At 39.2% G+C, this 27052-nt stretch overlaps 6 protein-coding genes across 6 annotated transcripts; 3 read left to right on the forward strand and 3 right to left on the reverse strand.

The window, feature by feature from the left end:
- The first annotated feature begins 194 nt into the window (after positions 1–194).
- Positions 195–2615, forward strand: LOC111788623 (ent-kaurene oxidase, chloroplastic-like). The gene is made up of 8 exons (XM_023669024.1): positions 195–426; positions 518–678; positions 779–940; positions 1027–1170; positions 1244–1498; positions 1567–1728; positions 1831–2025; positions 2105–2615. Exons 1-8 carry the CDS (start codon positions 264–266, stop codon positions 2417–2419), a joined length of 1557 nt encoding a protein of 518 aa, XP_023524792.1. The 5' UTR covers positions 195–263; the 3' UTR covers positions 2420–2615.
- On the reverse strand, positions 2591–6257 carry LOC111788622 (lysine histidine transporter-like 8). Its single transcript, XM_023669023.1, has 5 exons — positions 5612–6257; positions 4082–4215; positions 3551–3978; positions 3333–3464; positions 2591–3254 (listed from the first exon to the last, which is right to left on the reverse strand). The coding sequence occupies exons 1-5, from the start codon at positions 5992–5994 to the stop codon at positions 2769–2771; spliced, it is 1563 nt and encodes a 520-aa protein (XP_023524791.1). The 5' UTR covers positions 5995–6257; the 3' UTR covers positions 2591–2768.
- Positions 6258–7496: 1239 nt separating this feature from the next.
- Positions 7497–9755, forward strand: LOC111789395. Its single transcript, XM_023670156.1, has 3 exons — positions 7497–7760; positions 7853–8167; positions 8726–9755. Exons 1-3 carry the CDS (start codon positions 7593–7595, stop codon positions 9470–9472), a joined length of 1230 nt encoding a protein of 409 aa, XP_023525924.1. The 5' UTR covers positions 7497–7592; the 3' UTR covers positions 9473–9755.
- Positions 9756–12531: 2776 nt separating this feature from the next.
- Positions 12532–17199, forward strand: LOC111787917 (nucleobase-ascorbate transporter 3-like). Its single transcript, XM_023668012.1, has 14 exons — positions 12532–12998; positions 13267–13364; positions 13454–13630; positions 14886–14986; positions 15079–15154; positions 15232–15291; positions 15374–15558; positions 15667–15763; positions 15844–15930; positions 16018–16076; positions 16184–16275; positions 16364–16441; positions 16550–16710; positions 16794–17199. The coding sequence occupies exons 1-14, from the start codon at positions 12860–12862 to the stop codon at positions 17010–17012; spliced, it is 1629 nt and encodes a 542-aa protein (XP_023523780.1). The 5' UTR covers positions 12532–12859; the 3' UTR covers positions 17013–17199.
- Positions 17200–17760: 561 nt separating this feature from the next.
- On the reverse strand, positions 17761–21378 carry LOC111787916 (probable disease resistance protein At4g33300). The gene is made up of 5 exons (XM_023668011.1): positions 20475–21378; positions 19745–20121; positions 19306–19661; positions 19025–19230; positions 17761–18714 (listed from the first exon to the last, which is right to left on the reverse strand). The coding sequence occupies exons 1-5, from the start codon at positions 21166–21168 to the stop codon at positions 17882–17884; spliced, it is 2466 nt and encodes an 821-aa protein (XP_023523779.1). The 5' UTR covers positions 21169–21378; the 3' UTR covers positions 17761–17881.
- Positions 21379–22416: 1038 nt separating this feature from the next.
- LOC111789007 (transcription factor MYB44-like) lies at positions 22417–23248 on the reverse strand. Its single transcript, XM_023669620.1, has one exon. It carries the CDS (start codon positions 23153–23155, stop codon positions 22478–22480), a length of 678 nt encoding a protein of 225 aa, XP_023525388.1. The 5' UTR covers positions 23156–23248; the 3' UTR covers positions 22417–22477.
- Positions 23249–27052: the final 3804 nt, after the last annotated feature.

Raw genomic sequence — 27052 nt, forward strand, 5'->3', positions numbered from 1 at the left:
TAACTTTTTCTTTAATATTAAAGAAACAAACATCACTATTTAAGAATAATGTTGAATTAAAATTAAAATACCAATTCAAGAAACCCATTATTCCACCTTTGATCCATAAATGGTAATTAAGTCAAATTGAAAAATAGCTAAATACTACGTCTTCTTGTTAATAAAGAATTTTTTTTTTATTGTCGTATTTACTGTTTTCTTGCTATAAGAAGTAAGAACACCCATGTCCTTCTGCAAGTATTTTCTGAACCTCAGAGTTGAAAATGGCGGTCGCGACTGATCCGCTCGGATGCATGCAAAAACTCGTCCAGATGCTTCAGGCTCCGCCGTATGTCGCGGCCGCCGTTCTGGGTGGTGTGTTGCTTCTGATGTTTTTCATCGGAGATTGGAGAAAGAGACGTCGGAGTCCTCTACCTCCGGTGCCGGGTAATGATCGGTTTGTTGTCGTCTCTGTTTTTGAACTGTTGCTGGTTTGGGGAAAATGATGTGAAATTAACGATTTAATGAATTTGTGTAGCGATTCCGGGGATACCGGTGCTGGGGAATCTGTTGCAGTTGAAGGAGAAGAAGCCGCACAAAACGTTTGCTCAATGGTCCGAGACGTATGGTCCGATTTATTCCATAAAAGCCGGCGCCTCCACTGTGATCGTTCTCAACTCCTCCGATCTCGCCAAAGAGGTATAAATCCCGGCCGATTTCCGGCGAACATTGCTCTCCGAGTGAAAATTTTCCTCCGATTCTTAATTTGCTCTGTTCTGATCTTGCTTGATTCTTGAAGGCTATGGTGACGAGGTACTCTTCCATTTCCAGTAGAAAACTAAGCAAAGCCCTCACTATCTTGACTGCTGATAAATGCATGGTTGCTATGAGCGATTACAATGACTTTCATAAGCTGGTTAAGAGATACATATTGGCTAATGTCTTGGGGGCTAACGCTCAGGTTTTTGTTTTCAAAATTGTTCTTGTTCTTGTTCTTGTTCTGTTCTTTGGGTTAATTTCTAATAGTTTGATCTGTTTCAAGTTCAGAAAAGACTCAGACAAAGGAGAGACACCATGATAGACAATATTTCCAGAGAATTGTTGTTGGCTTGTGTGAAGGATTCTTCATCAGAATCTGTTAATTTCCGAAAGATCTTTGAATCGGAACTCTTCGGGCTGGCGCTTAAAGAAGTGAATTCATTCTGTTCTTTTGCTGAATTCAGAACTTGATTGTAAATAGCTAACGTTGTGGTTTCATTGGCAGACGTTTGGGAGGGATATGGAGTCGTTATATGTCGATGGGCTCGGTACGACGTTGCTGAGAGAAGATCTGTTCAGAACTTTAGTGATTGATCCGATGGAGGGTGCGATCGAGGTTGATTGGAGAGATTTCTTCCCATATCTGAGATGGATTCCCAACAAGGGTGTGGAGGATAGGATCAGGAAGATGGACTTTCGCAGGGGAGTGACGATGAAGAGCCTCGTGGAGGAGAAGAAGAAGCGAATTGCAGCTGGGGAGGTAGTTTTTCGTTCGCTTGAGCTCAAATGAGCCTATTGATCTGCTCTGATGTAGAGAATTTATTGCAGGATTTGAATTGCTATGCTGAGTTCTTGTTATCTGAAGCAAAATCACTCACAGAGGAACAGATATCCATGTTGCTCTGGGAGATAATCATTGAAACCTCAGACACTACTCTGGTTGTAACTGAATGGGCTATGTATGAACTTGCTCAAAATCCTAAACGACAGGCAATTCCTGAAGAACACTACCATTTCTGTTGTTTGCTGTCTGTTCAATTCTTAAATTCATCGAAACAAGACATCATTCTGTAAAAACCTTTGACATTGCAGGAGCGTCTATATCAGCATATACAAAGTGTGTGTGGATCTGCAAAGATTACTGAAGAAAACCTGTCACAGCTCCCATATTTGACTGCCGTTTTTCACGAAACCCTTCGGAAGTACAGTCCAGTCTCGATCGTTCCATTGCGATATGCGCATGAAGACACCCAGTTAGGCGGGTACTTTATTCCTGCAGGGAGTGAGGTAAGCCAAGCCACGCTAGAACACTGAACCCCCATAGAGTAATTTTATATGGCAATGTCTGATGATGGTTCCTTTTCAGGTTGCTGTGAACATTTTCGCCTGCAACATGGACAAGAAACAATGGGAAAGCCCTGAGGAATGGAAGCCAGAGAGGTTTCTTGATGAGAGCTATGATCCAATGGACCTGTACAAAACCATGGCGTTCGGAGGCGGGAAGCGGGTGTGTGCAGGTGCCCCCAAGGCAATGCTGATTGCTTGCACTACCCTCGGAAGACTGGTTCAAGAGTTCACTTGGAAGCTGAGGGAAGGAGAAGAAGACAAGGTCGACACTTTCGGCCTCACTGCTCGCAAGCTCCAACCACTGCACATCGTCGCCAAACCGAGAATCAACTAATAGAACTTCCTCCGCCATCCTGCAAGGACCTGGAATAAATAACTATTATGGGAGTCTTTGGAAACCATTAGTCTCTTTTGTTTTGTGTTGAAGAGAAACCAGTGTGTTTCAGATCAGTTTAGAAGTAATTATCCATTTTAGAACAGTAGGTGTGCACAGAACGCATTGAAATAAAGAGTTCAACTTTTAGCTCGAAGATTTTCATGGTGATTCTGAAAATTTTACAAACTTTCGAACTATATTCACGAAAATATCGGTACTTCTGGATCGATCGATAGATTATTTCGACCACATAACATGAAATAGTACACTGAACTCAAAGTTGCTCTGCTCTGATGATGTTTCTTGATCAACTGGGTTTGAAGAACTTCAACTTAAGTCCACTGTTCACCAAACTCCAGATGCCTCCAATTGAGAAGGCCAAGCTAAAAGCAATGCCCAGCCAGCCCAGTGTCCAGTGGAAGTACCAATTGAAACTGAACTTTGTAGGCTTTTTAATGAGTACCCACATGAAGCAAGGGTAAGCAAATGTGACTGGAAGAGTGAGTCCTCCTAGCAGACCAGCCAAACTAGAGAGGAAAGGAAGTGCTACTCCAATGAAGAAGTTGACAAATCCATAGAAAACACGGAAGCCAGAACGAACCCAGATGGAACAAGGACGGTTTGTTCGACTTGTGTAGCTAGCTTCGAAGCTGTCGAAAACGGGCATCGAGTATATTTGGAAACTGCTCAAACAATTGAACACCACTAGAAGGAAAGTAATGGAAAGAAGCCCTCTGGGAATATCATGGCTGTGAAATGCATATAAGGCATTGAGCATCCCTCCTGAAGGCATCTGTGAATGAAACGCAGAAATGAATCGAAAAGGCGAATATCATGGTTTCGAAACAATGGCAAGAACAAAGATACTCACAAGGTTCCCATATGCCCAAAATCCTCCAATAGCAACAGGAAACAAGCAAGCTGCAATGAAAAAATAGCCAACTTTGGCTCCTCTCCACATGGGAACATGAGCAGGATGCTTAAAAGTTGAAGGCATTGTTGCCTGAGAGACATCAAAACAAACAAGATTCAGATACAATCACAAAGAGCAGCTCCTCAGTATCAAGTCTAGAAATGCAAAAGGCATACTTGAATTTCCAAAACCAAGTTATGGCCTCTGAAAGCAAAGGCTACGATTCCGAGCGCATTCATGACAGAGAAGACAGAAGAAGAAGGCGATGGCATCGAAAGGGGTTCGTATGAGATCGTCGGAGGCCTTTGCTGGCTAACAGAGAGGACCCAAACCATGGTGGAGTAAGTGATGGCAGTCACAGCTCCAATAAGGGAAAGTCCAGCAATTGAATTGAGGTTTGGGAGTTGAGAAAGAACAATACAGAGTGATGTAAATACGAGGTACCACTCGACAGTTGTTAAAGGATTTGAAGAACAGAGCGGCCCACATACTATTTGGAAGAAGAGTTTCATTGTCTCTCCTCCAATAAGAATCAATGCCGTTGCAGTTCCTGCTGATAAGTAGACAGTAGGAAACACAGCAAGCCATACTCCCAATCTTTCCCCTGAAGATCATACAACAAAATTCTTTTACCAATCTATCAAGAACGATTAGACGCCCGGCTCGAAAACCGAACCATGTATACTGGAGTTGTATGGAAATATTACCAAAGGCTGCTTCAGCAAGCTCCACATATCTGTTGTACCTTTTGCCTGGCACTGCTTCATGAAGCTGAACCAGAATCCAAAGAGTATAAAGTTGCCAGCAATAGGCTATTGTTAGTGACAGTATTCCCCAGCTCCTACAGAGTTACCACAAGAACAAAAAAACAGACAATACCACCAAGTTAGAGATGGTTACATCAAACAAAATCTACTGTGAAATTGAAATCTTTGTCTCTGTCTCTCTGTCTCTTTCACTCCACCCAGAAACTCAAAGAAGCATTTGATTTGGGGACCATGACATGTAACATGCTCAATTATGGCCCGTTACGTATCACCGTCAGCCTCACAATTTTAAAACACGTATGTTATGGAGAGGTTTCCACACCCTTATGAAAGGTGCTTCGTTCCTCCCTACAACCAATGTAGGATCTCACAATTCACACTCTTCGTTCCTCCCTAAACCAAATCTACTGTGAAATTGAAATCTTTGTCTCTGTCTCTCTGTCTCTTTCACTCCACCCAGAAACTTAAAGAAGCATTTGATTTGGGGACCATCACATGTGACATGCTCAATTACCATAGTTTGTTTGGGCCCATTACGTATCACCGTCAGCCTCACGGCTTTAAAACACGTCTGTTATGGATAGGTTTCCTTATGAAAGGTGCTTCGTTCCTCCCTACCACCAAAGTGGGACCTCACAATTCACACTCTTTGGGGAAGCGTCCTCACTAGGAACTGATACCATCTGTACCTAAGCCCACAGCTAGCATATATTGTCCGCTTTGACCCCTTACGCATCGCCGTTAGCTTCACGGTTTAAAACGCGTGTGCTATGGAGAAGTTTCCACACTCTTATAAAGAATGCTTTGTTCACCTTTCTAACCTACGTGGGATCTCACAATAACCTTCACGTAGTTTGAAAGCTCCTCGTATTCCTACCGGTTTAGTTGACCTTTCCAAGGAAATCACTATGGTTGCGCATGTTCTTAAATATGGCAACGAGACAAGATGAAAAACATCATCCAACATCCAAACAAAACATATTAACGTTAGAACACTGTTAACATCTAATGATGACGAGACCGAATCATCCAAACTACAACAAACGCTTTTAAAAACTATAGAGCCTGAAATTATGGGCAGGTGGGACAGCAGAGAAAGATTATACATTTGTGTGTTAATACAATAAAAAGCATCCAAAGAGAAGATGGCCCTCCAAGAACAAAGCTATCGCATTTTGCTTAAAATAATATAAGAAATAAGAGCAAAAGCAAAAGGTCAAGAAGTCCCGTCGCTCTTCAAATCAAATAATCATTAAGAGACCATTAGTGAATTGAAAACCTTGACCAAGTAGACCCCACAACCCAAAGTTCCCCACCAGCTTGATCCATGGTGGGTGGGAGAAGGCGAACCATGTTGCTAGAAATTAACATATAGTTCATCTAAACTGAAACCATGTTGGTACAGTAAGAGGTTCATGAAAATTAGCACAAGGTATGAAAGCTTAAGCCCATAAGATTAAAGCAGCGTACCAGCCGAGGAAGGCGAAGGCGACGGGCAAAAGCAGAGCCTGGAAGCCAATCCCAGCGTTGAGGTTATGAAACGCAGCGTAATGAGCATTGCCATTACGGGACTCGGTAATCGGAAGCCAAGCATCCTGAGGGTTAAGCTTGGTGAGATGACCCACCTCCTCCAAGTAACCCTTCATATTAATCAACACCCTTTTCATGGGAGTCCCAATGGGGCTCAAAAACCTCGGCGATATAAACGACGTCGGAGTCCACGCCGTCGAGGACTTTGCCTCCTTAGAAGGTGGCCTTGGAGAGCGCTGTCCCGTCGGCGTCAGAATCTCCGGCGTAGAAACTCGTGGGGTCGCTGGAATCGATATGAGCTCTGTCTCCGGCCTCTCCTCCATGGCAAAAGCAGAGCGTCGTTGATGTTAGCAGTTTTTTTTCTCCTCTGTTTTGCTCAGCTGGGCTGCTTGAAATTAGAGATTGATATAGGGAATCGGATGTGGGGAGTGCAAATGATATTAGAAAGTGATTGATGGGTGGGGAGCGTGGCGGAAAGAGAGGAGGTCAGGGGGTCTCAGGGGGGTCAGTCAATGATGGAAACATGGTGATTTTTGTCAAGTGTGCTGCTTTGGCTCCATCTTTCTGGACCAGAATATTGCCACGCGCCACCCATACTCCCGCAATCCCCAACATAATAATTGAATTAAAACAGTTCAAGCCAAAAAGGAAAGCAGGTGGCGCGTGGTTTTACGCGCGAAGAATGGGTGTGGTAATGTAGGTGTGAAGGGAACTGTAAGTATGGGAAAATGTACGAGAGTTTTACAAAGGAGAGAGGTTTAGTGTCAGTGTCAGCAGGGCCCGACATGAGCATGTGGCGTGGCCTCGCGTGGCGTGGGCATCGAGCTTAGGCATGCGGACCCAAATTCTTCACCGTTTGGGCCTCGGCTCTAAAATTAAACCCATCTATTTTGTTTCTCAGGTCTTATTTAATTTTTTTTTTATAAATTAATTGATAAATTCAAAAGCTTATGATTTAATTTGTAATTTTAAAAAGTTATTTACGCAATAAATAAAAATACTAAATTTGGAGAAGCGTGAAATGGGCCACGTTTTCTATTTTCTCCCTCTCCGCCGAAAGAAACCCGGTTCGTCGGTCCGCCCTTCGGTTTTCATCATTTGGTCTTTCAAAAGAACAATAAAGGTACTTTTCTAAAATTAGATTAATATTATAATCTTAACCCTAAATTAAATTTAAAATTAAAAACATACTTCAATTATTTATTAAAATAAAAATGTAAACTTTAATGGTTAAATATAAACATTTGAAGAAAATATGTTTGAATTGTATGCAGCTTTGACATGCGGAGAGAAGCTTCATCTCAACCACCATTTATGAGGATGTGGAAACCTTCTCTTAAAGCCTTGAGGGGGAGCCCAAAAGGAAAGGCAAAAAAATGTCAATATCTGCTAGCGGTGGATCTGGGTCATTGCAGTCACCAACCAAGAATATGTTTAATTTATGACTAACTTAAATTTAAGGAAAGCTAACGGATGATTTGTTGTCCACACGACACGAAACGTGAAAAGTTGCTGGGCAGATAAATCACTCACTAACTCGCCTCAATAGTAACTCAAACTTGATATTAAAGTGTACTGGGGTTGGACATCACATATAAGTGTAAGATTTCATTTACAAGCTTACAATATCACCTGGTCGAAGAGTTACATATTAGCTTTATCTAATTTTTTTTATAAATTTTGACGCCTATTTATACATAATTAAAAGTTTAGGTCAAATTTGATTTGTTTTATAAAGGTTTAAAATTAGGCAATTAGGTAATTTTATTAAAATAAATGTTAAATTTTAGTCTATTTGAATTATTTGAAATTGGGGAAGAAAAAGAGAAGATAATTTTCCATTTCATAATTCATCGAGACACGGAAGGAAGGAGAGAGAGAGGACACAGAGGAATTGGGAATACTGGGTCAGTTTGGATCCATGCTGATCGGTTTCAACGGGCCAAAGGCGATGAAGATTCATCGTCCGACGACATTGCTGTTCTTGCTGCTTCAACTTCAAGCTTTTATGTTTTTTTACTCTCTATCAATTGCTTCGTCGCTGAATCATTCCAGCTCTAACAGTGAGAACAATGCGCATCTCTTGCAGGTATTCTTTCTCGAGATCTTGAATTTGAGTTCCGAACACTAATCTCGGCACGGGATCTATGAAGATTTTGTTAATTTTATTGTTTTGATTAGGATGTTTTGAAGGAAATAGCAAAGAAGCAGGAGTGGGATTCGGAGGAAATCAGAATATTGAAATTGGATTTTGGAAATGTGAGATTTGGATGTGCGGAGAGCCATGCAATTCGTCTGGGATTAGGTAAAACTCGGCTGTTGGCAAAATTTTCCGACGAGGTGTCGTCGTGGAAGAAGCCGAATTATGCTAATGCGACTAGCCTCAGCTCTTTAATTAATGGCATCGGTTCAATGGCTGCCATTAGGTCTTTCAAAATTGTGGGTCCTTTCGATTTGATGGTTGAAGAGGATGCCCAGCTTTCTCTCTCCTTACCTGTACGCTCACTTCTTTCTACTTCAATCCTTTTCATCTTCTTCGCCTGCAAGCAGATGTAGGCTGTAGTAAGCAAAACTCGCATGGCTAGAATTTTGTTCTTTCATAGCTATAGCAAGCTGCAGAAGCTTGTTCATGAAATTAATTTGTAGAGATTATCGAGCAGAATTATAAACAAGAGACGATTTCAATTCTTAGGATTTTATCCACTTTTACAAATTCAAATAGTTTAGGCAAGAAATGTGACTAGGAACAGTGAGTTTTGGTGGATGAGAATATGCAAGAAATTCCAACGTTTAGACTTTAGGGTGAAGTGAACAATGACGGAAGAGGATTTCCTGTGCTGAATGAGAATTATAATATTCTGTGGTCAAGATATCTTTATTTCATTTGTTATCAATTAAATTTCTTTAGTTCTGTTTGGATATATTTGTTCTTTTGTTACAATTTGTTATCAATGTGCTTGCTGGCTGGCTGGCTGCACCAATAATCTTGACATTGTTCTGTCTGTGAGGGTTAATTTGTTGGTTTCATTAATAATTCTTTGTATTTTGACTCAGAACAATGCTACTCATGTTGGTCTCAAACGAATTCTGGTGGGAGAAGGCATAACAGTAGAAGTTAGTGAAGCTGAGGAGGTGTCTGTGTTTTATTCGTCTGATCTTGTTCAACTGCTGAACGAAACCAGAACGGGCAATGGAAAAACCAGGATTTACCCTTTCTGGCTTCCATTTTGCTCACCTTTGCTTCCTCTACGCATACTTGGATCTGCGACATTGTCTGCATATAGGACACGAAATCCTGATGATCGTGTAAGAACTAGCTTCCTTTCCAAGGATTCAATTGAGTTATTGCCAGACAAGTGCTATGGTAGAAATACTTACACTCAGAATTCTCCCATACTTGATTCCTTCAAATTGCGGTTTAATATGCTGGAAAGTATTCTTCAACGTTATCTGAGTAATAGGATCCTTCAAAATGGCCTGTTGGCTTTTGTTAAAGTTAAAATGAGAGCATCTGTTGTTGTTCGTTTTCAACTGGAACTCGAAAGTACTATTGGAACAAATAGTAGTCGATATGCTCGATTGGCAGAGTGGAGAACTAAGCCTACCGTTGAGCGTGCATCATTTGAAGTGATGGCTAGGCCTGATGCAGTGAGATTGAAGCCTCTTGCAGTTAAGAAGTTAAGGCCTTTGATCGTGGCAGATTCAACTGAATGGAGGAACCTACTGCCAAATATATCCTTCACCAAGTTTCCATCTCTTCTCGTTCCTCCCGAAGCTCTAACGCTGGATGTCAAATGGTAATCAGATAAGTTTTCTTCAAGATATTTTTTCACAGTTCTAGGTATTATCACTTACTTGCCCAGCTTCCTTGTTCATATGTTTGGTAAATGTACATGGTAAATGAACTAAAGAAATTTCTTGCATTATGCTACTTGTGGTCACTAGTTAATAAAGCCATAGAAGCATCATATACTCTGAAGTTTTGAATGTAGAGAACAATGATACAGATATGTAAACAAATTCTGTGTATATGCACATTTGCATTTCTGGCTTAGGTTATATTGGATTTTCCTGCTTCCTTAGTTTTGTGGTTGTCATTTTTCATGGTGGAAAAAGTTGTCTGGACTATGTGGTGTCTTAAACTACAGCATTGAATATAGAAAAAGGTCCTTCAATATAAATGAATGTTCCGATCGAATTACATTTGTGCACAGACCACAACCCTAGTCCACCGCTAGTAGATATTATCCTCTTTGGGTTTTCCTTCCGAGTTTTCCATCAAAGTTTTACAACGTGTCCACTAGGGAGAGGTTTCCACACCCTTATAAGGAATACTTCGTTCCCTTCTCCAACCGATGTTGGATCTCACATTCAGTAACCTTGTAACTTAGGAAAGAACCCAACATGCTTACACGCTCTCCTTATGAGGCCTCACTTCACCAACTTGCTTCATCACCTCCACTGACTTGTACCTATAACAAGATGCACAATAAGTAGAATCCAAGGTATATAAGACTCAGCAGTGACAGTAGCCAGTAAAAATAGTTTAGATGATCTCTGTCCAGGTTATTACTAGCCAGCCAGCCAGCCACCACTTTCCTTGATCACCACCTCCACCACCACTGAGCTGGTGAAGTATCCAATTGCCTTTGAATTGATGGAGTGGGCACATCAAAGCCCAGAAAACTCGAATATGTGATTCCCTGCTCGATTGTGAAAGTCTGGAGTTGAGCCGAGTATGAGTTCATAAACACAGTGCTGACTATAATTGGAACCATTCGGATCTGTATCGCTAATAACTGCAGCTCGGTCCAAGAATCTGGGGAACTCATAGCCATTATAATTAGAAACACAGAACAACACACAGCTTGGAGTCATGGAAGAAAAGGGTAATTTTCAGTTTTCACCAGAATACCTGAACTGCTCTCTTCTTTGAACTTCTTTCCATTCCAATCTGTTCTGGCTCTTTCCCTTACAGAGGCAGCAGAGTTCATAGCGTTGTCTGAAGCGATCAACAGTAAGGATATTTTTATGATGATCAAAGTAGTACCCATTTTACTTGTAAAAGAATGATCAAATTGAAAGGGTGCAAGCAGAAGTACTTCAACCGTGCAGTGTCGTGATCTTGTGATCCCGACGCTCACGACAAACCTTGAGGGAAACTTAAGCCTCATATTCAATTTTTATCCAGTTTTGTAGTTTCGTCGGACTTTAGACGATGTTTATTTTTACCAACCGAACACTACTTGGGTTGAATCCAAACTTGTTTGGCTACACACACGCCACTTGCACGTGTATGTTCAATTGTCTAACTCAATCCCACGACTTTGCACACATGCTTATTAGAGACTTTTGGTGTTTATAAATGGCAAGTCCCATTTAAAAAATTACCCTCTATGTAATAAATAAAAACAAATATTAAATTACAGATTTGAGTATTATTTATAAATTTTAATTATTTTTGGAAATTATTTGTAGGAAATGTGCAATTTTACTGGTAGTAAAATCGGTAGACAGGGTGATAGGACCCATGTGACCCGTTACACAAACTTTATTTTAAATTTGCTAAAAAGGCTTCCAGTTTTGCCAGATTTCCAGATGGGCCCCAAGGAGAGTGCCATTATTTAAATATCTAAAATTATAAGCCCCTTTTCTCTAAATACTTCAATTCAACAACGCCTATTTACTACGCTCCATCTTTTACGAATCATGGGAATGGCGGATCCCCGCGTGGCCCTCACGTGACTGGCGCGAAATTTGAAATCTTTGCTGTGCTGCCCTTATCCTTTGTAACGTACTTCCGCATGTTTCCGCTGTTTTTCTACATTATTACGAATGTGCCATCGTAAATATATTAAATATATACACATACATACAAATGACAGTAAGAAACAGACAGTCCCTAAAATTACCAAAAGGGTATCCAAAAAAGGAGAAGCAATTATGAGACAACAGTGAATAAGAGGAGCTTTTAGTCCTTTCAAACCTTTTATTTCCATTATTTTTAAAAATGGACTAAAAATTCCTATATTTATTTTAAAAGAGTGAATTTGTTACCGAATTTGCTAAAATTTTAATTGAACAGAAAATAAATAAATAAAAATTTGGTAAGGAATTGATTGGACGTGCATGGGTACCACCGTCCTCCTTTCACCATTTTCTTTTTCATAATAATTCACCAACAAAAAAATCCCTAACTATTTAATTAAATTNATGAATGAACCGATTCTACATTCGAGTAACACTAAATTTAAAATTACATTAGAAGGAACGGAGACCACTTTCTGAGAATTTTCCTAAAAATCATTCAAAAAAAAAAAATTAATTATTACCGATATGACCCCTCCCTGCTATTTCTCCCATCTTTCATTTTCTAATTATAGTTCTCAAGAAATCTTTATATTCATAATACTTTTAAATAAAATAAATAGCTTTAATTATATTTCAATTTTGTATGCCTTTTAACTGTATTTCTAATTAATAATAAATAAATAAAGAGACCAAAATAACAAATTAAGAATTACATTTTTTATTTTTACGACCGTTTAATTCATATATACATTAATAAATTTTAATTTTTTATTAAATATTTGAAATGACAAGACTAGGTCGCATGATTGCGATTATTATTATTATTATTTTTTTTTTTTTTTGGTTAATAAATATAAATATCTTCAATAATGACGCAAAACAAATTTCCTTTTGAAAAAATTAAAAAATAAAATAAAATATCATCTTTGCTTACTGAAGAGCGTGGCATAATCGTAAATAAAGGCAAATAGAAGGGCAATTAGTTAAGAAGCATTAGACCGGCCAGATGCGAGCTCCTCGAAAACCGAAGATCCCACGCGTAATGTCGCATGTACACGATGACCTTAACGTAATCCCCAGCTTCACTTCTCCAGTCGGTTCATCACTTCACTCTCAAAAACTCCCTTTTTTTTTCTTTTTTTTTTCCCCGTTCTTTCAAGTTTATCACAATTAATGATTCACAACAGAATTTAGCGTTTATAATATTTATTGATCTGAAAGAAAATGAGTAAAAAGTTTTAAGTTTTGTTCTGGTTTGGTTTGGTTTGGTTTGGCTTGTGTCTCTCTGTTTTTCCCCCAAACACTGCGTCGGCGAGTTCATCTTTGTTGGTTCTTGTGAAGAAGCTTTAGCAGAGTAGCTGGTAAGAAGATTAGTTTATGGGGGAATCAGCAGCCACCCACCACCATACTTTGCCGGCGGCGCCGCCGAATTTGGCAATGTCTCGAGGCCCCACTTGGACTCCAGCCGAGCAGCTTCAACAGTTGCACTACTGCATCCACTCTAATCCTTCTTGGCGTTAGTTTCTCAATCTCTCTTCTTTTTCCTCTTGAATCAGCATATGGGTCTTCTTCTTTTTGCTCTAATTTATTCAAAATCTCCTAAAGTGCGAATTCAATCGACCTTTTGCTGTTCTTTATTCCGAATCTCCTTTTTCACTTGTTTTTAGTCAGCTTAAAGTGTTCTGTTTTGTGTTTTTTTTTTAATCGAACACTTTCAATCCATTTATGTTTCAGTTCTTACTTGTTCTAATATGGAAGGGGTTTTGATGACATGAATTTGGCAGCTGAAGCTGTTTTGCTGGCTTTTCAGCACTATATTGTGGTGCTTGGAACTATTGTTCTTATTGCCACTACGCTTGTGCCTAGAATGGGTGGTAGCCCTGTAAGTGAGCTCTGAATTAGTGTTGTTTGTAAACAGGAGTTGGTGCGCCATTTTGAGATATGCTTTGTAACCGTGAATGTTGTTGACAGGAAGATAAAGCTCGAGTGATTCAAACTTTGCTTTTTACTGCGGGGTTGAATACTTTACTTCAAACTGCTCTCGGGTCGAGGCTACCGACGGTGATGCGGTCGTCGTTCATATTCATTATACCTGTGTTGTCAATCATCAAGGATTTCTCTGATCAGACCTTTGCGAATGAACATGAGGTATTTGGTGTTTAGCTATGTAGCTAGTGGTATTGGGTTAATTGTTGTTGGATGGAGATTAGTGTTTCCCTTGAATGCAGCTCTCGGGAACACTTTCAAATTTCTTATAATTTCTTAGAAGGGTGTGGAAACCTCTGAGTTCCTACATGGGTTGGAGGGGAGAAAGAGTCATATCTTATAAGGGTGTGGAAACCACTAAGCTCACACATCGGTGAGAGAGGGAACGAAGCATTCCTTATAAGGGTGTGGAAACCTTTGCGATCCCACCTTGGTTGGAGAGGGGAAGGGAGCATTCCTTATAAGGGTGTGGAAATCTCTAAGATCCTTCGTTGGTTGGAGAAGGGAAAAAGTCATTTCTTACAAGGGTTGGAAACCTCTAAGGTCCCACATCGGTGAGAAAGGGGAACGAAGCATTTCTTATAAGGTGAGAGAGGGAACGAAGCATTCCTTATAAGGGTGTGGAAACCTTTGCGATCCCACCTTGGTTGGAGAGGGGAAGGGAGCATTCCTTATAAGGGTGTGGAAATCTCTAAGATCCTTCGTTGGTTGGAGAAGGGAAAAAGTCATTTCTTACAAGGGTTGGAAACCTCTAAGGTCCCACATCGGTGAGAAAGGGGAACGAAGCATTTCTTATAAGGTGAGAGAGGGAACGAAGCATTCCTTATAAGGGTGTGGAAACCTTTGCGATCCCACCTTGGTTGGAGAGGGGAAGGGAGCATTCCTTATAAGGGTGTGGAAATCTCTAAGATCCTTCGTTGGTTGGAGAAGGGAAAAAGTCATTTCTTACAAGGGTTGGAAACCTCTAAGGTCCCACATCGGTGAGAAAGGGGAACGAAGCATTTCTTATAAGGGGGTGGAAAACTCTGAGATCCCTTGGAGAGGGGAGTAAGCATTCCTTATAAGGGTGTGGAAAACTCTGAGATCCCACATCGAATGGAAAGGGGAACAAGGTATTCCTTATAAGGGTTGGAAACCTCTGAGATTCACACCAGTTGGAGAGGGGGATGGAGCATTCCTTATAAAAGTGTGGAAACCTTTGAGATCCCACATCGGTCGGATTGGAGAGGGGAACGAGGCCTTTTTTATAAGGGTGTGGAAACCTCTCCCTAACAGACGCATTTTAAAACCGTGAGGCTAACGGCGATACGTAACAAGCCAAAGCGGACAATATCTTCTAGTGATGTGTTTAGGCTATTACAATTTTCGTTGTTGGAAGTTTTTGGTTTTGGGTAACTTATATGGATTTGTTTCACAGAGATTCACCCATACCGTCCGAACAATCCAAGGGTCGTTGATCGTTGCTTCGTTTATAAATATTATACTTGGATTTAGTAGGGCATGGGGGCATCTAACCAGGTAATAACTTGTCTAACAATTATTTTGAATGGTAATGGTGCAAGGCTTGAATTTTATTTTGTTCCCATCATTGATTTCCTCTTTGTTTCCAGACTTTTTAGTCCCGTAGTTATTGTACCTCTGGTTTGCGTGACCGGTCTTGGTCTGTTTATGAGAGGCTTCCCAATGGTAAAGTTCCGAACCCTTAGATATGTAAGTAAGTGATCGAGCGAGAAGTATGAATATGCGGTTTGTTCTATGTTCAGCTTGCTAATTGTGTGGAGATTGGCTTGCCCATGTTGATTCTCCTTGTTGTAGGCCAGCAGGTAATTTCATTGTCTTAGGCTTCGTATGGATGCTTAGTTTCGTTTTAATCGATTCAATATGTTAATGTTTGCAATTTTGCAGTATTTGAGGCGTATCCATCATCGGGTTGATATCGTTGTTGAGAGATTTGGTCTGCTTATCTGCATTGCTCTCATTTGGGCTTTTGCTGCTATTCTCACTGTCGCTGGAGCTTACAATCATGTCCGGGAGGTGACTAAACAGAGTTGCCGTACAGATCGCTCGTACCTTATCTCGTCTGCTTCTTGGTATGTTTGGGTAACAGCGAATTACAATTTCTTTTCTTGTGTAAACATTTCAGACGAACTTCTCTTCCTACTCTTCTATTGAAACGATCTCTGCTGGCGTTTGTGTAGGATTAGAGCCCCTTATCCATTTCAGTGGGGAACACCGATATTTCGTGCCAGCCATGTTTTCGGCATGATGGGGGCTACACTCGTTACAGCTGCAGAGGTCGGTTTTCGGTTCAAGCGAAAGCTAAATCCCGGTGTTGCTTCCAAAGTCTTTGACATTTAATATCTGTTTTAGCGCAGTCAACTGGGACGTATTTTGCAGCCGCGCGACTTTCAGGTGCTACACCACCTCCAGCTTACATTTTTAACAGAAGTATCGGTTTGCAGGTATATTTGTAAAACACCACGGTGTTTCTATCTCGTATTTATTTCCATGAAATTGTGTAAATATGTTCGGATTTTCCTGTGTGCCAGGGTCTTGGACTGTTGATCGAGGGAATTTTTGGTTCGATTGCGGGCAACTCTGCATCAGTGTAGGACTATTTTCTCATTACGAAATTTCTTTCCTTCCTTGCTTTATGTTTTTGTTGTATACTAATCGTGAACCGTGACTCGAAACTCGACCCATCTGACGTTGCAGTGAAAATGTTGGCCTTCTTGGACTCACACATATAGGAAGCAGGAGGGTTGTGCAGATATCGACTGCATTCATGATCTTCTTCTCCATATTTGGTTCGTTTCGTTTTCGTTCATGGCTAATTACATTAGTTTTCCCGATGTGTTATTCTATGCTTGTCGTCTCATTTCCTGCATCTTTCAGGTAAGTTCGGTGCGTTCTTTGCTTCCATTCCTTTACCGATATTCGGTGCTATGTACTGTGTTTTATTCGGCATTGTCGGTGAGTCCTTTCTTTCCTTAATTACTTAACGGCACTCGTATCCATGGTTTGCAGTTCTTGTTGTTTCGATCGAAATTTTGTTGACTCCCTTTCATTTCCTACCTGCAGCTGCTACAGGGATCTCATTCATGCAATTCACCAACAACAATTCCATGAGAAACCTCTACATTATCGGCCTCACCTTGTTCCTCAGCATCTCGATACCTCAGTATTTTGTCACGAACACATCACAAGACGGTCGTGGACCGGTTCAAACAGCTGGTGGATGGGTCAGTTGCAAAAAAGAACTCATTAACTACTCTCTTTTCTGTTTCATTTGTGTCGTTTCCTTAAAACTAAATTTATTATGCAGTTCAACGATATCCTAAACTCCATTTTCTCATCCGCCCCAACAATTGCCATAATTATCGGAACACTGCTTGACCAAACGCTCGATGCAAAGCCCTCAATCAACGACCGAGGAGTCTCGTGGTGGAAACCGTTCCAACACAAGAAGGGAGACGTTAGAAACGACGAATTTTATAGCCTCCCTCTAAGGATAAACGAGTATATACCAACCAGATTCCACTGAAAATGATTGCCTTCCTTCATGTTTGTTTATATAGTACTGTTATGAAAGAATTACACAGGCATAACTAGATGTTGTTCTGTCCAAAATCGAACAAACAAGTAGAGGTTTTTCTTACTAATTTCATATTCTTTTTCTTGCAATGGGATATTTTGATTGATCAATCAATGATATGCAAAAGGTTCAGAGAATAGGATGATCAAATGAACATCTCATCTAAAAAGGGTTGGGGTTGGGACTCCTTTTTCTAATGGAATTTGCAGGGAAATGTGAAAGCTTCAGAAAAGTCTTTAATGGAGATTGTGTTAATGAAGCAAAATCCTTTTTGTTATCTTCATTGTTTATGAAGCAAACGAAGCGAAGGTGACAGGAAACTTCCCATCATTTTACAAGTTTTGTCTTTCTGTGGAAGAAAATGGTCCAATTGGTTGTTTTTGGATATCTATGAAAGGATTTGAGTACGACTGTGAGGGTCCTAAGTCGCTTTCTAAGGCTTCAAGATTCCTACCTCTCCAAACACAACAAACAGATAAATCCAAATCATGGGGGCAGCCCTGTTTGTAGACCATACAATTCGTCAATGGCTATAGTGACTTCAAAATTCTTGTATTTGGGTAGTTTCCTAGAAGCTGCCATGGAGTAAGCTACTTTTCATCTTATCTACTTGGAGTTCCTAGCAACTGCTATGGTGTGAACATGTTTTTCTATTGCAATCTAATTTCATTTTGACTAAATTTCATGAAAATAGTTCTTCAGCAAGAGATTGAAGAGTGGATCATGAAGATAACTTTAAAATGTTCATACAATTGATTACTTTCTGAGATTAGGAAAAGTTATATACATAAAAAGAGTAATAGCAACAAACCTGATAATCAATCGTTGAGCCAGTCGAGATCGAAGCATTTCTCGGCCACTTGAATGTAGAGATTAGGCATGTGATTCTTCAAATCCTCCCACAGCCACGAGACGTCTTCTTCGCAGATTATGTGATGGAGAGATTGCATGGACACAACTGATCTGGGTAGTCCTCTGATCTGTGGGCATTCTCTCATGTCAATTTTCTCTAAGTTTGTCAGTTTACCAAGTTCTTCAGGAAGTCTGAACAAGTTAACACATTGAGAAATGTCAATGTACTTGAGAGAAGAGAGTTCACAAATGCCTGGTGGTAGAGTCGTGAGATGTGGGCAAGCAAAAAGCCTCAAGATTTGTAAATTCTTTAGCTTCCAAAAGTTGGATGGCAGTTGGCTCAAACTATGACAGTTGGTGACACAAAGACACTTGAGATTTTGCATCTCACAAATGCTTGAAGGTAGCTTAACCAAGTCATTGCAGTAATTGATTTTGAGTTCTGAAAGGCTCGGGAAGATCTGGGATACGTTTATCATCGACTCGTCGAGGCTGTTGTTAATCTTGCAGAAAACAAGAGATATCTTCCTCAGATGTTTCAATGGGACGCAAGTATCTACTAGTCGTGTGATGGAAACTTTTTCAAGCCAGATGCTCTTCAAGTTGGTCAAACTAGAAAAAACAGAGAAATTGCTGAGAGTTGCATGTGCTGCATTGTTGTTTAGCACAACCAGTGTTCTCAGCTTCGGCATGTTGCAAAGGAAAGGAGGCAAGAAATATTCACTCGACGAGAAGTTTAGAATCAGCACTTCGGTCTCGGGAAATATCATCTGCGTCCAGTCCATTTCTTTCATTTCCCCTATGTGAATGCGTAATGAAGATGAGCTTAAACTTTAAGGACAGAGTATAAAAAGCTTATAGTCTCTCGTTGTAACAGCCCAAACCCAACACTAGCAAATATTGTCTTCTTTGAACTTTCCCTTCAATGTTTTAAAACGCATTTGTTAGGGAGAGGTTTCCACACCCTTGTAAGGAATGCTACATTCCCCTCTCCAATCGACGTGGGATCTCACACTCATTAACTTGACATGGTAATTCTCTACTTAAAAACTTTATAAGTTGCTCATCTTTACAAGTCTATTTGTCTTCAAGAGAAAGCAATCAGTTACCTGTGTGAATAGAGACCAGTTGGGCGTTGAATGGCTGATCTGATTTCCTTAACCATTCTTTTGGAAGCTCCGTTTCAGTTTTTGGCATCAGCAATCGCTTGCGGTCATTTATACTCTCCCGGCTACTGAAATGAAGAGCAATGTCCCTCAAGACATCGTGTTGAGTGACGTACATCTCATAATAACTGCTGTAAAAGTCACCACCGCTGCATATCAACCAATCAAGCATTTAGCCGACATAGCCTAATGTCTACGACAATTACTTAAATGAGTAAACATACCGTGCATCTTTCACGAGAGTAAGGAGATTCTTCTGAGATAATTCGAACAGGACAGCAAGAGCTTCTTCTTCGTCAAGATCGTGTAACTCCTTCCAAACATTGATGAGAATATCAAGAGGAATCTTTCTGTCTTCGGGAAAGCATCCCAAATCGAGGAAGCATTCTCTCACTTTACTCGAGAGACAATCAATACTGATTGCCATTCTACGAAGCAATTTGTTCTCATGAGACTCACAAATAGGCTCACCTCGCGACAACCTGGTCTTTGCAGTGTTCCAGAACATCTCGCTTTGTCCTCTGAGAGACGCTCCTATGACTTTAAGAGCCAGAGGCAGACGTTTGCATTCATTCACAACCTTCAAAGCAAACAACCAAATTGGACGTTTTGAAGATAATTGGCATGGGTCTAATACAATCGAAGGAAGCTTTCGTTCCTTACCTGTTTGACCAAGTTGTGATTAGCAGTGGAAGGAATGGTCCATTGCCCAAAAGCAGAGTGGCAAAACAGAGCAATTGCTTCACTTTCCCTCAATAACTCTACTTCACAAGTAGCACGAAGAACCTCAGGGAATTTGAATCGAGAAACCACAAGAGTTTTGCAGCCAGGAATGTTTGGAATGAGATTCTCAAGAACTGAGATTGACCACACATCATCCAGAACCACTAAAGCTGAATTTGCAGGCCTCCCTTGAGAAATCGGATCATAAGCATTCAAACTATCGCTACCCATTACATATCCCCAGATCGTTCTCCTCAGTTGATCCATATCAGGGGACTGTGACACCGTCAAGAACAATATTTTCTCTTTAAAGTAACCTGGAAAGGTGCCAACAGTTAGAATCCGACAATTCCTGTCTATACATATTCACTCCAAAAGGACCCCTTTAAGGCTACAGCATCCAATGGAGATTGTAACGGCTATTCACTTCATTAACACAAACTTTCCATTGTAGTGAAAGTTCTCTAAACCCTTTTGCTTGAAAGTCAGTAAACCAAACAGATATAGTATTAACTACTAGCTTTGAAGCGTAAATTTGAAGCATTCCACAAAACGAGAGAAAAGGGGCAAACAAACAAAAAGAACCCACGTTGAAAATCAGGAAATTAAACAGATATAGAACTAATTAAAATCATCCACATAAAACCACAGTAAGGGGGGTTTTTCTTACTTCGAACTTCAGGATCTTTGCAGAATTCTCTAGCTAAAGTCGTCTTCCCCGAACCGCCGAGTCCAGTAATCCCAACCGCTGTCAAATCGTCCCTTCCAGTCACCAGCTCCTTCAAATTCTTCTTCGCCACATGCAATCCAATTCCTATATTCAGCACATTAGTCTCGTACCTTTCTTCCTCCTCCGCCCTCTTAAACGCCTCCTCTATCCACCACCCTCCCTCTCCCGAACCGTCTGCCCTAATCTTCATCGACTCGAGCCGCCGTTCCAGCAAATGTCCTTCGAGCCGATCGAATCGCTCGGTGGTCTCGAATCTCATGTGGTGTACGTCGGCCAGTATATGCGCCTGCATAGGGCCGTTAATGAAGCGGTCGATATCCTTTTCGAGCTTCTCCATCTTCCTCGCGAGCCGCAAGTTTCTGTAAATGTTCAATCGGCCGCATTGGAGAGCCTTCTCGGAAATCTCAACGCCTTTTCTGAGAGTCTCGCTGAAGCGATCCAACTGAAATTGACGATGAGCGGGCAATTCAACCCCCGAGTACTTTATCTCCTCAATAATCGGCAACATTTGCTGAATGGAATTGGCGATGTGAGCTGCCGTCGTTTTACAGAGGCAGGACTTTGTAGAAAGTTGTACCATCATTCTGAGAAGCTCAGTCGCGATCTCTCCGACGAAGAAGTCAGTTACCGCCATTGTTGAAGCTTCAGCAGAAAGCCGTGGCGGGAGAGGGCTCTGAAGCTCTTCGTTATTTAAACTTCCGTCTCGAGCAGTTTTAATGAAAAGTACGAAATTATCCTTCTAACGAAGGCTATGTTAGAACGAACTCAGTTAACTTTTGGGACTAATTTTGTAATTGTGGCAATGACGGCCATGACTATCCGACTGAAATATATCCTCGTCAACGTGACAAATTGCCCCATTCTCTATCAATACTTGATTTTAAATTGTCTTTTCGAGTCCGTGAACTCAATTATTTTATTTAAGAAATTGGATTAAATTACCCATTTAGTCCTTTTTTTTTTTGTAATAAATTTTTAAGATTTTGAGAGAGTAGTAAGTTTATTTAGATAATTTTTAATTTATTAATTAAAAAGTTTCAACCAATTTAAAAATAATAATAATAATTGAAGAATTTACCAAGACCTAGCGTGGGGATTGGGCAAAAAGATTTACTGTTACTATGTCAACTCTAAGTCTAGAGTGCTTCTTTAACCTAAAGCCATAAAACAAAAATAAATATTAAAAAAAAAAAAACATAACTTTTCTTTCTTGGATTTAATTCTTGGGCTTGAGAATTTGGGCTTGGGAATTTGGGCTTGAAAGTTCGAGGCCCATATGGCCTGAGTGGGAGACACTTTTGGATTTTAATGGCTACGGAATAAATGCAAGCTCTGTTCCTTTTTCTTTCTTTTCTTTTCTTTTAGAACCAAGTGTATATTCATATTAATGAAAAAATTAAATAAGCAAATAAACAAAAATTAAATTAATTTTTTTTTTAAATATCATAAACAAAACCTATCCTTTAAACTTTTAATAATAGTCTTAAATAATAATAGTAATAATAATATAACCTTTATTCTATGTCCACTTAAATTTTGCATGGTTTGCATGAGCGAATCAGAACCAAGAGACTACACAAAAGCAACACTCCGCACTTGCAAGTGTCTGCCACGTGGCATTAAATGGTTGGGCATGTATGTTTCACAAGTTCCAAATTATCGAAAAAGAAAAAGGAGAATTTTTTAATTATTATTCTTTTTCTATTTTAAGCCCGAAGCCAAAGAATAAACGGCGACCGGTTACGTCGGTGACAGCCTGTGACGCACACAACTTTTCGAAAAGAGCCGCCACGAAAATTTTGATTTCTTCCTTTTTTTTTCTTTTTTTTTTTTTTTTTTTTTTTTCTTTTTCTTTTTCCCATTAATACCAAAGAATATAGAATTTAGCGCCAATATTAAATCCATAAATTATACAATTACATATTAGCCCCTTTTGACTTTATTCAAATCCCCGATTTTTCCGAAAACGTCGTCGTCATGTACTCCCTCACCTCTCTGGCCACAACGTCCCTCATCGCTTCCCAGAACCCGGACGGTAGACTCTCACTCCGCCGGTTGGACGCCGCCGCCACCTCACCTCCAGCAACAATTCCAGGCGTAGCGAGCGTCAGCGCCGTCAACGGGTCGTCATCCACGGCGACCAACGAACGGCTGACGACGACGTCGGAACTATGATCAACGGCGGATTTCCGCTGGTCTCTAACTCTTCGCTTCAGTGTGGAGTTCCAGTGGTTTTTGACGGCATTATCGGTCCGGCCAGGGAGGAGGCGAGCAATGGTGGCCCACCGGTTGCCGTAACGAGAATGGGCGGCGATGATGGCGTCATCCTCAGCCGGAGAGAAGGGGCGGTGTTCGACACCGGGGCAAAGCTGGTTGCACCAACGTAACCGACAGGATTTTCCAGAGCGGCCCTTTACATAGCGACTAATTAAAGACCAATTCCTGGGGCCGTAGCGCTCGACGAGTCGGGTCAAGACCCGATCCTCTTCGGCGCTCCATGGGCCCTTGATTTTATCCGCGTCGCCGGAGTTTCGAGACGGCTGGAGTTTGCCGGAGAGAGAGGAATCATCAGAGGAGGATTCAGAGGTGGAGGGAGAAGAAGAGGAATGATGAATGCTCATTGGAGGAATTGGGAAAGAAAAGTACGGAAATTGAAAAGGGGAGAGTACAGATTGAAGAAAGGGAGTGTTATTAGGGTTTATATACGAAGAACAATAAAGGGTTTTTTTTTTTTTTTTTAAATAATAATTTATTTAGTGGGGAAGCTTCGTGGCATTTTGTGGAAACGCCCCCAGTTTTAATTAATTTTAATTAACTGTGACAGACTCGTAATAACCGTTGGATGTGAATTCAGTGACAACCATGTTCACTCTCTAAATAATTATATTTTTTTGAAAAATAATAACGGAAGAAATAGGTAAATTTTAAAAAATTTAATAACCCACATGTTTTATGTGAAAAAAATAAAATAAAAAGGTTTATAAATGATGTGATTATGTTTATTTCAAGCCGTCAAATGAACATTAATAATAAAATAGAGAGTGAATTAGACTCCTAAACCAATGGATGGGATCACATAACAATCTTAATAAATGCTTTTACTATCACCACAAATATTTTCAACTTTATAATAATTGCACCGACTTCCGGGTCGGGTCAAAATCTCGGATCATCCACTCCATCAAATTAGGGAGATGTTCCATAAATGTTAAGGTTGTTGGGTTCAAGGATTGGATATAATTATTTGTATAATTTTGGATTATAGGAATGCCATGTATCTTTATTTCTAACCAATTTTCGGATTAATTAATATTAATGTGATAGAGTTGTCCAAAATAGTTTTAAATTTATCGTGTTCAAATATAAAGACAGAGTTTTCCACTCCGTGACACACCACTCGATGTCCGACTCTGATATCATTTGTAACAACTCAAGTCCGCCACTAGCATATATTGTTTTATTTGGACTTTCTCTTTCAGATTTTTTCCCTGTTTTAGAACGCTTCTGTTACTAAAGAGATTTTCACAATCTTATATTTTATTTCACATTAGGAATACGAAAAATAAAAATAATGGATCAAATTGGATTCAATTGTTGGACAAAAAAAAAATATATATTTTTTTAAGTCATGTCTTTTGTTTAGCCAATAGTGTTCCACTCTACTCGTTATTACATATTAGCAATCAGCCGACAAACTACGTGAAAAAATGGACCTTTCTTCATTGGTTGATTTTCAGTTACCATTTTGGTAAAGTATCGATTCGCATCCATTTGAATTTAAAAAAAAAATGGTTGATCTCATATTAATGCATTCCATGTCGCCACCCCGCCTAAAACAAAAGGTGGTGGTTGGCCTCTGTGGCTAAAGTTGCTACATTGTCTTGCCAAAGCAAAAGTTGCAAGTTTCGAGCTCGGTATAGGTCAAAATCCCATAAAAAAAAATACGTACATAAATTTATTTTTTCATTTATTTTTTTTATCATTTGAGATGCTTTGCTCTAAGGCATCATCTTTAAAAACTTTATTAAAAGATTTAAAAATTAATAAAGAAATTAAATTTATAATAAGTACATGTTTTCCGTATCTACAAAAAAGAAATTAAATTTATACTTAATCCCTCGAATCCAATGTGTTTCAATATTTACAATAAGGATAAAATGGAAGAGAGAATAATTATTAGATTATTAAACAACATGCTACACCTTAATTAAAGCTTCTATCCACTTTTATTCGACACAAATTCGGCAAAATATAAAAGTAATTAAAAATTAATCTATTATGATTAAGTGTGTTCCTTTTCATGTGGAGGAATTAAGCACATGACAGTGAGGCTAAAGCTGTTTGACGCAACTTCAACTTAAAATTAATTTTAAAATCGCACGTGGGTCCCACACCTTTTTTTTTTTTAATCCAATCATGCTGCCGAAATCCAACGGCTGAGATTAACTCCTTTAAACATATAAAATAAAAATATCATACGTAACAAGTTACCGAATACAAAATTATTTACCGTTAAAAATATTAACATATATGTTATTTTAGTTTATTATTTATTTATTTGTTTTTTAGTTAAATTTGTATTAATCAAGTATTTATTACAAATCAAACTTTTGAAAAGCAATAATTTAAAGTGATATTTATTAATGACGTGACAAATTCTTTAAATTAAATTAAATTAACGATATGACAAAGTTAACCAAGTTTAAAAATTTAAAATACCATAAACTCATCTTAAAATATATTTTAATGATACTATTATTTATTAATTTGTTTTAGTGTTTAACTCCAAAGTAAACGTGTTAATTATATAAAATTATATCACAATTTAATTTATAAAAATTATTAATTTTTTCGATTTACATCCGATTAATATACTGTTATAAATAAACCTTGACGGTCAATAATTTGTGTGCTACAAATAAGAACATAAAAGGTGATCTCAATGTCTTCTAGTAGACAGGGCCCACCTCCAACCTGTAAGAATCTCACGTGATTTGCGTTGTGCTTATGAGACGAGTTACAAATCAAATTCGCCTATAGTGCGCGTGAGAAACACGACCAGACCACAAGCGTAGATGGCAATAATCCGATGGTATCATGGTTGCGTTGCACGCGGCCAGGTGGCAATATTAATGGTAATTTGGAGGCACATAGTGGGGCCGTTACAGTGACCGTGACCGTGACCTAAACTTTGGCGGGAAGCGGTTGGGCAGTTGGTGAAATAGCTGGCTTCAAACAGACGAGAAACAGAAGCTTTCACCGACTCGAGGACGGGCAGCGATTTTCCAACCTTGGCTGTGACCGAATCTGCTCATTGGTCCGTTTGTCTCTAGACAGTTTTTAATTTTTTATTCTGTGCGGACAATTTAGCTGCTTCGTGCGTGCACCATTTTTCATGATCGTACACTGGGAGCCGTTGGATCTGGGCCACCGATTTTCCCTTCCCACCGTTTTGATTGGTCGGCCCACTACAGGCCCGCATGATACCGCGTCGGAGTAGTTGATTTGTCCCACTCGTGTGGGCTCCAAACGATTCGCCTTCCTTTTCTGTTTTGATAATTTCCAACTTTTAATATTTTAATTTCATTAATATTATTTTAAAAATATTTATAATATTATCCGTTATAAATTAATTTGATGTTCAATAATTAAATTATATAAAATAAACTAAATTTAGAAACGACAAAAATTTAGAAATTAAAATTGAATTTTAATCGAATTTGTCTTGTATTATATGAATAATGGATAAAAGTTGTAGAGTGGATTTGGAGGCAAAAGGGACAAGAACTTAATGTCCTCTCAAACTGAATCCGGACACTTCCTTTTTTTTTTAAAAAATGAAAATACTAAATAAATAAATCATTTATCGGAATTCGATTTCGGACTTAGTTGTAGCCGTACGTGTTGTTTTGGTGGGTGTCGGGTTGGATGCGGTGTTTCTGACCCGATTCTCTCGGTTATTTTATATAAGCTGAATTTCTAAATTAAACATCTTCAAGTGGAATATATTAATTCAATATTATCTTATATTCTCGGCTTATTATATTGAACGTACTTTATTTTAAAAAAATTAATATATACTATTTTGATTATAATTAATAACCTAATGTGTATAAGTAAAAGATATTATGTAACATATTTCAAGTTGATTAATAATTTACAAATTCATGTGATTCTTTGATATATATATATATAAAATGGACTCTATTAATTTATTTCCAACGATAGTCACATGGCTTAAACTGGATTTGATTGGGCCTAATTTGTTTGATGGAAAGGCCCACTTAGAATGGGCAAATCCAACTGGATCCATTGGGCCCTCAACGTCTGGACTTTTTCAGTTTCATAATTTTAAAAGTAAAAAAATAAGTAAATAAGTAAAAAAGTGAGAATAGGGCCCCACCTTCCCTCCAAATTAATTGTTAGATTATTTTTAATATTCCGTTTAATAACCACTTAATAAGTAGTTTTTATTTTTAAAAAATCATATTAATACATATTATTCATTTCTAGTTTTG

Source organism: Cucurbita pepo, chromosome LG02 (genome assembly GCF_002806865.2).
Source record: "Cucurbita pepo subsp. pepo cultivar mu-cu-16 chromosome LG02, ASM280686v2, whole genome shotgun sequence".
NCBI classification, from domain to species: domain Eukaryota; kingdom Viridiplantae; phylum Streptophyta; class Magnoliopsida; order Cucurbitales; family Cucurbitaceae; genus Cucurbita; species Cucurbita pepo.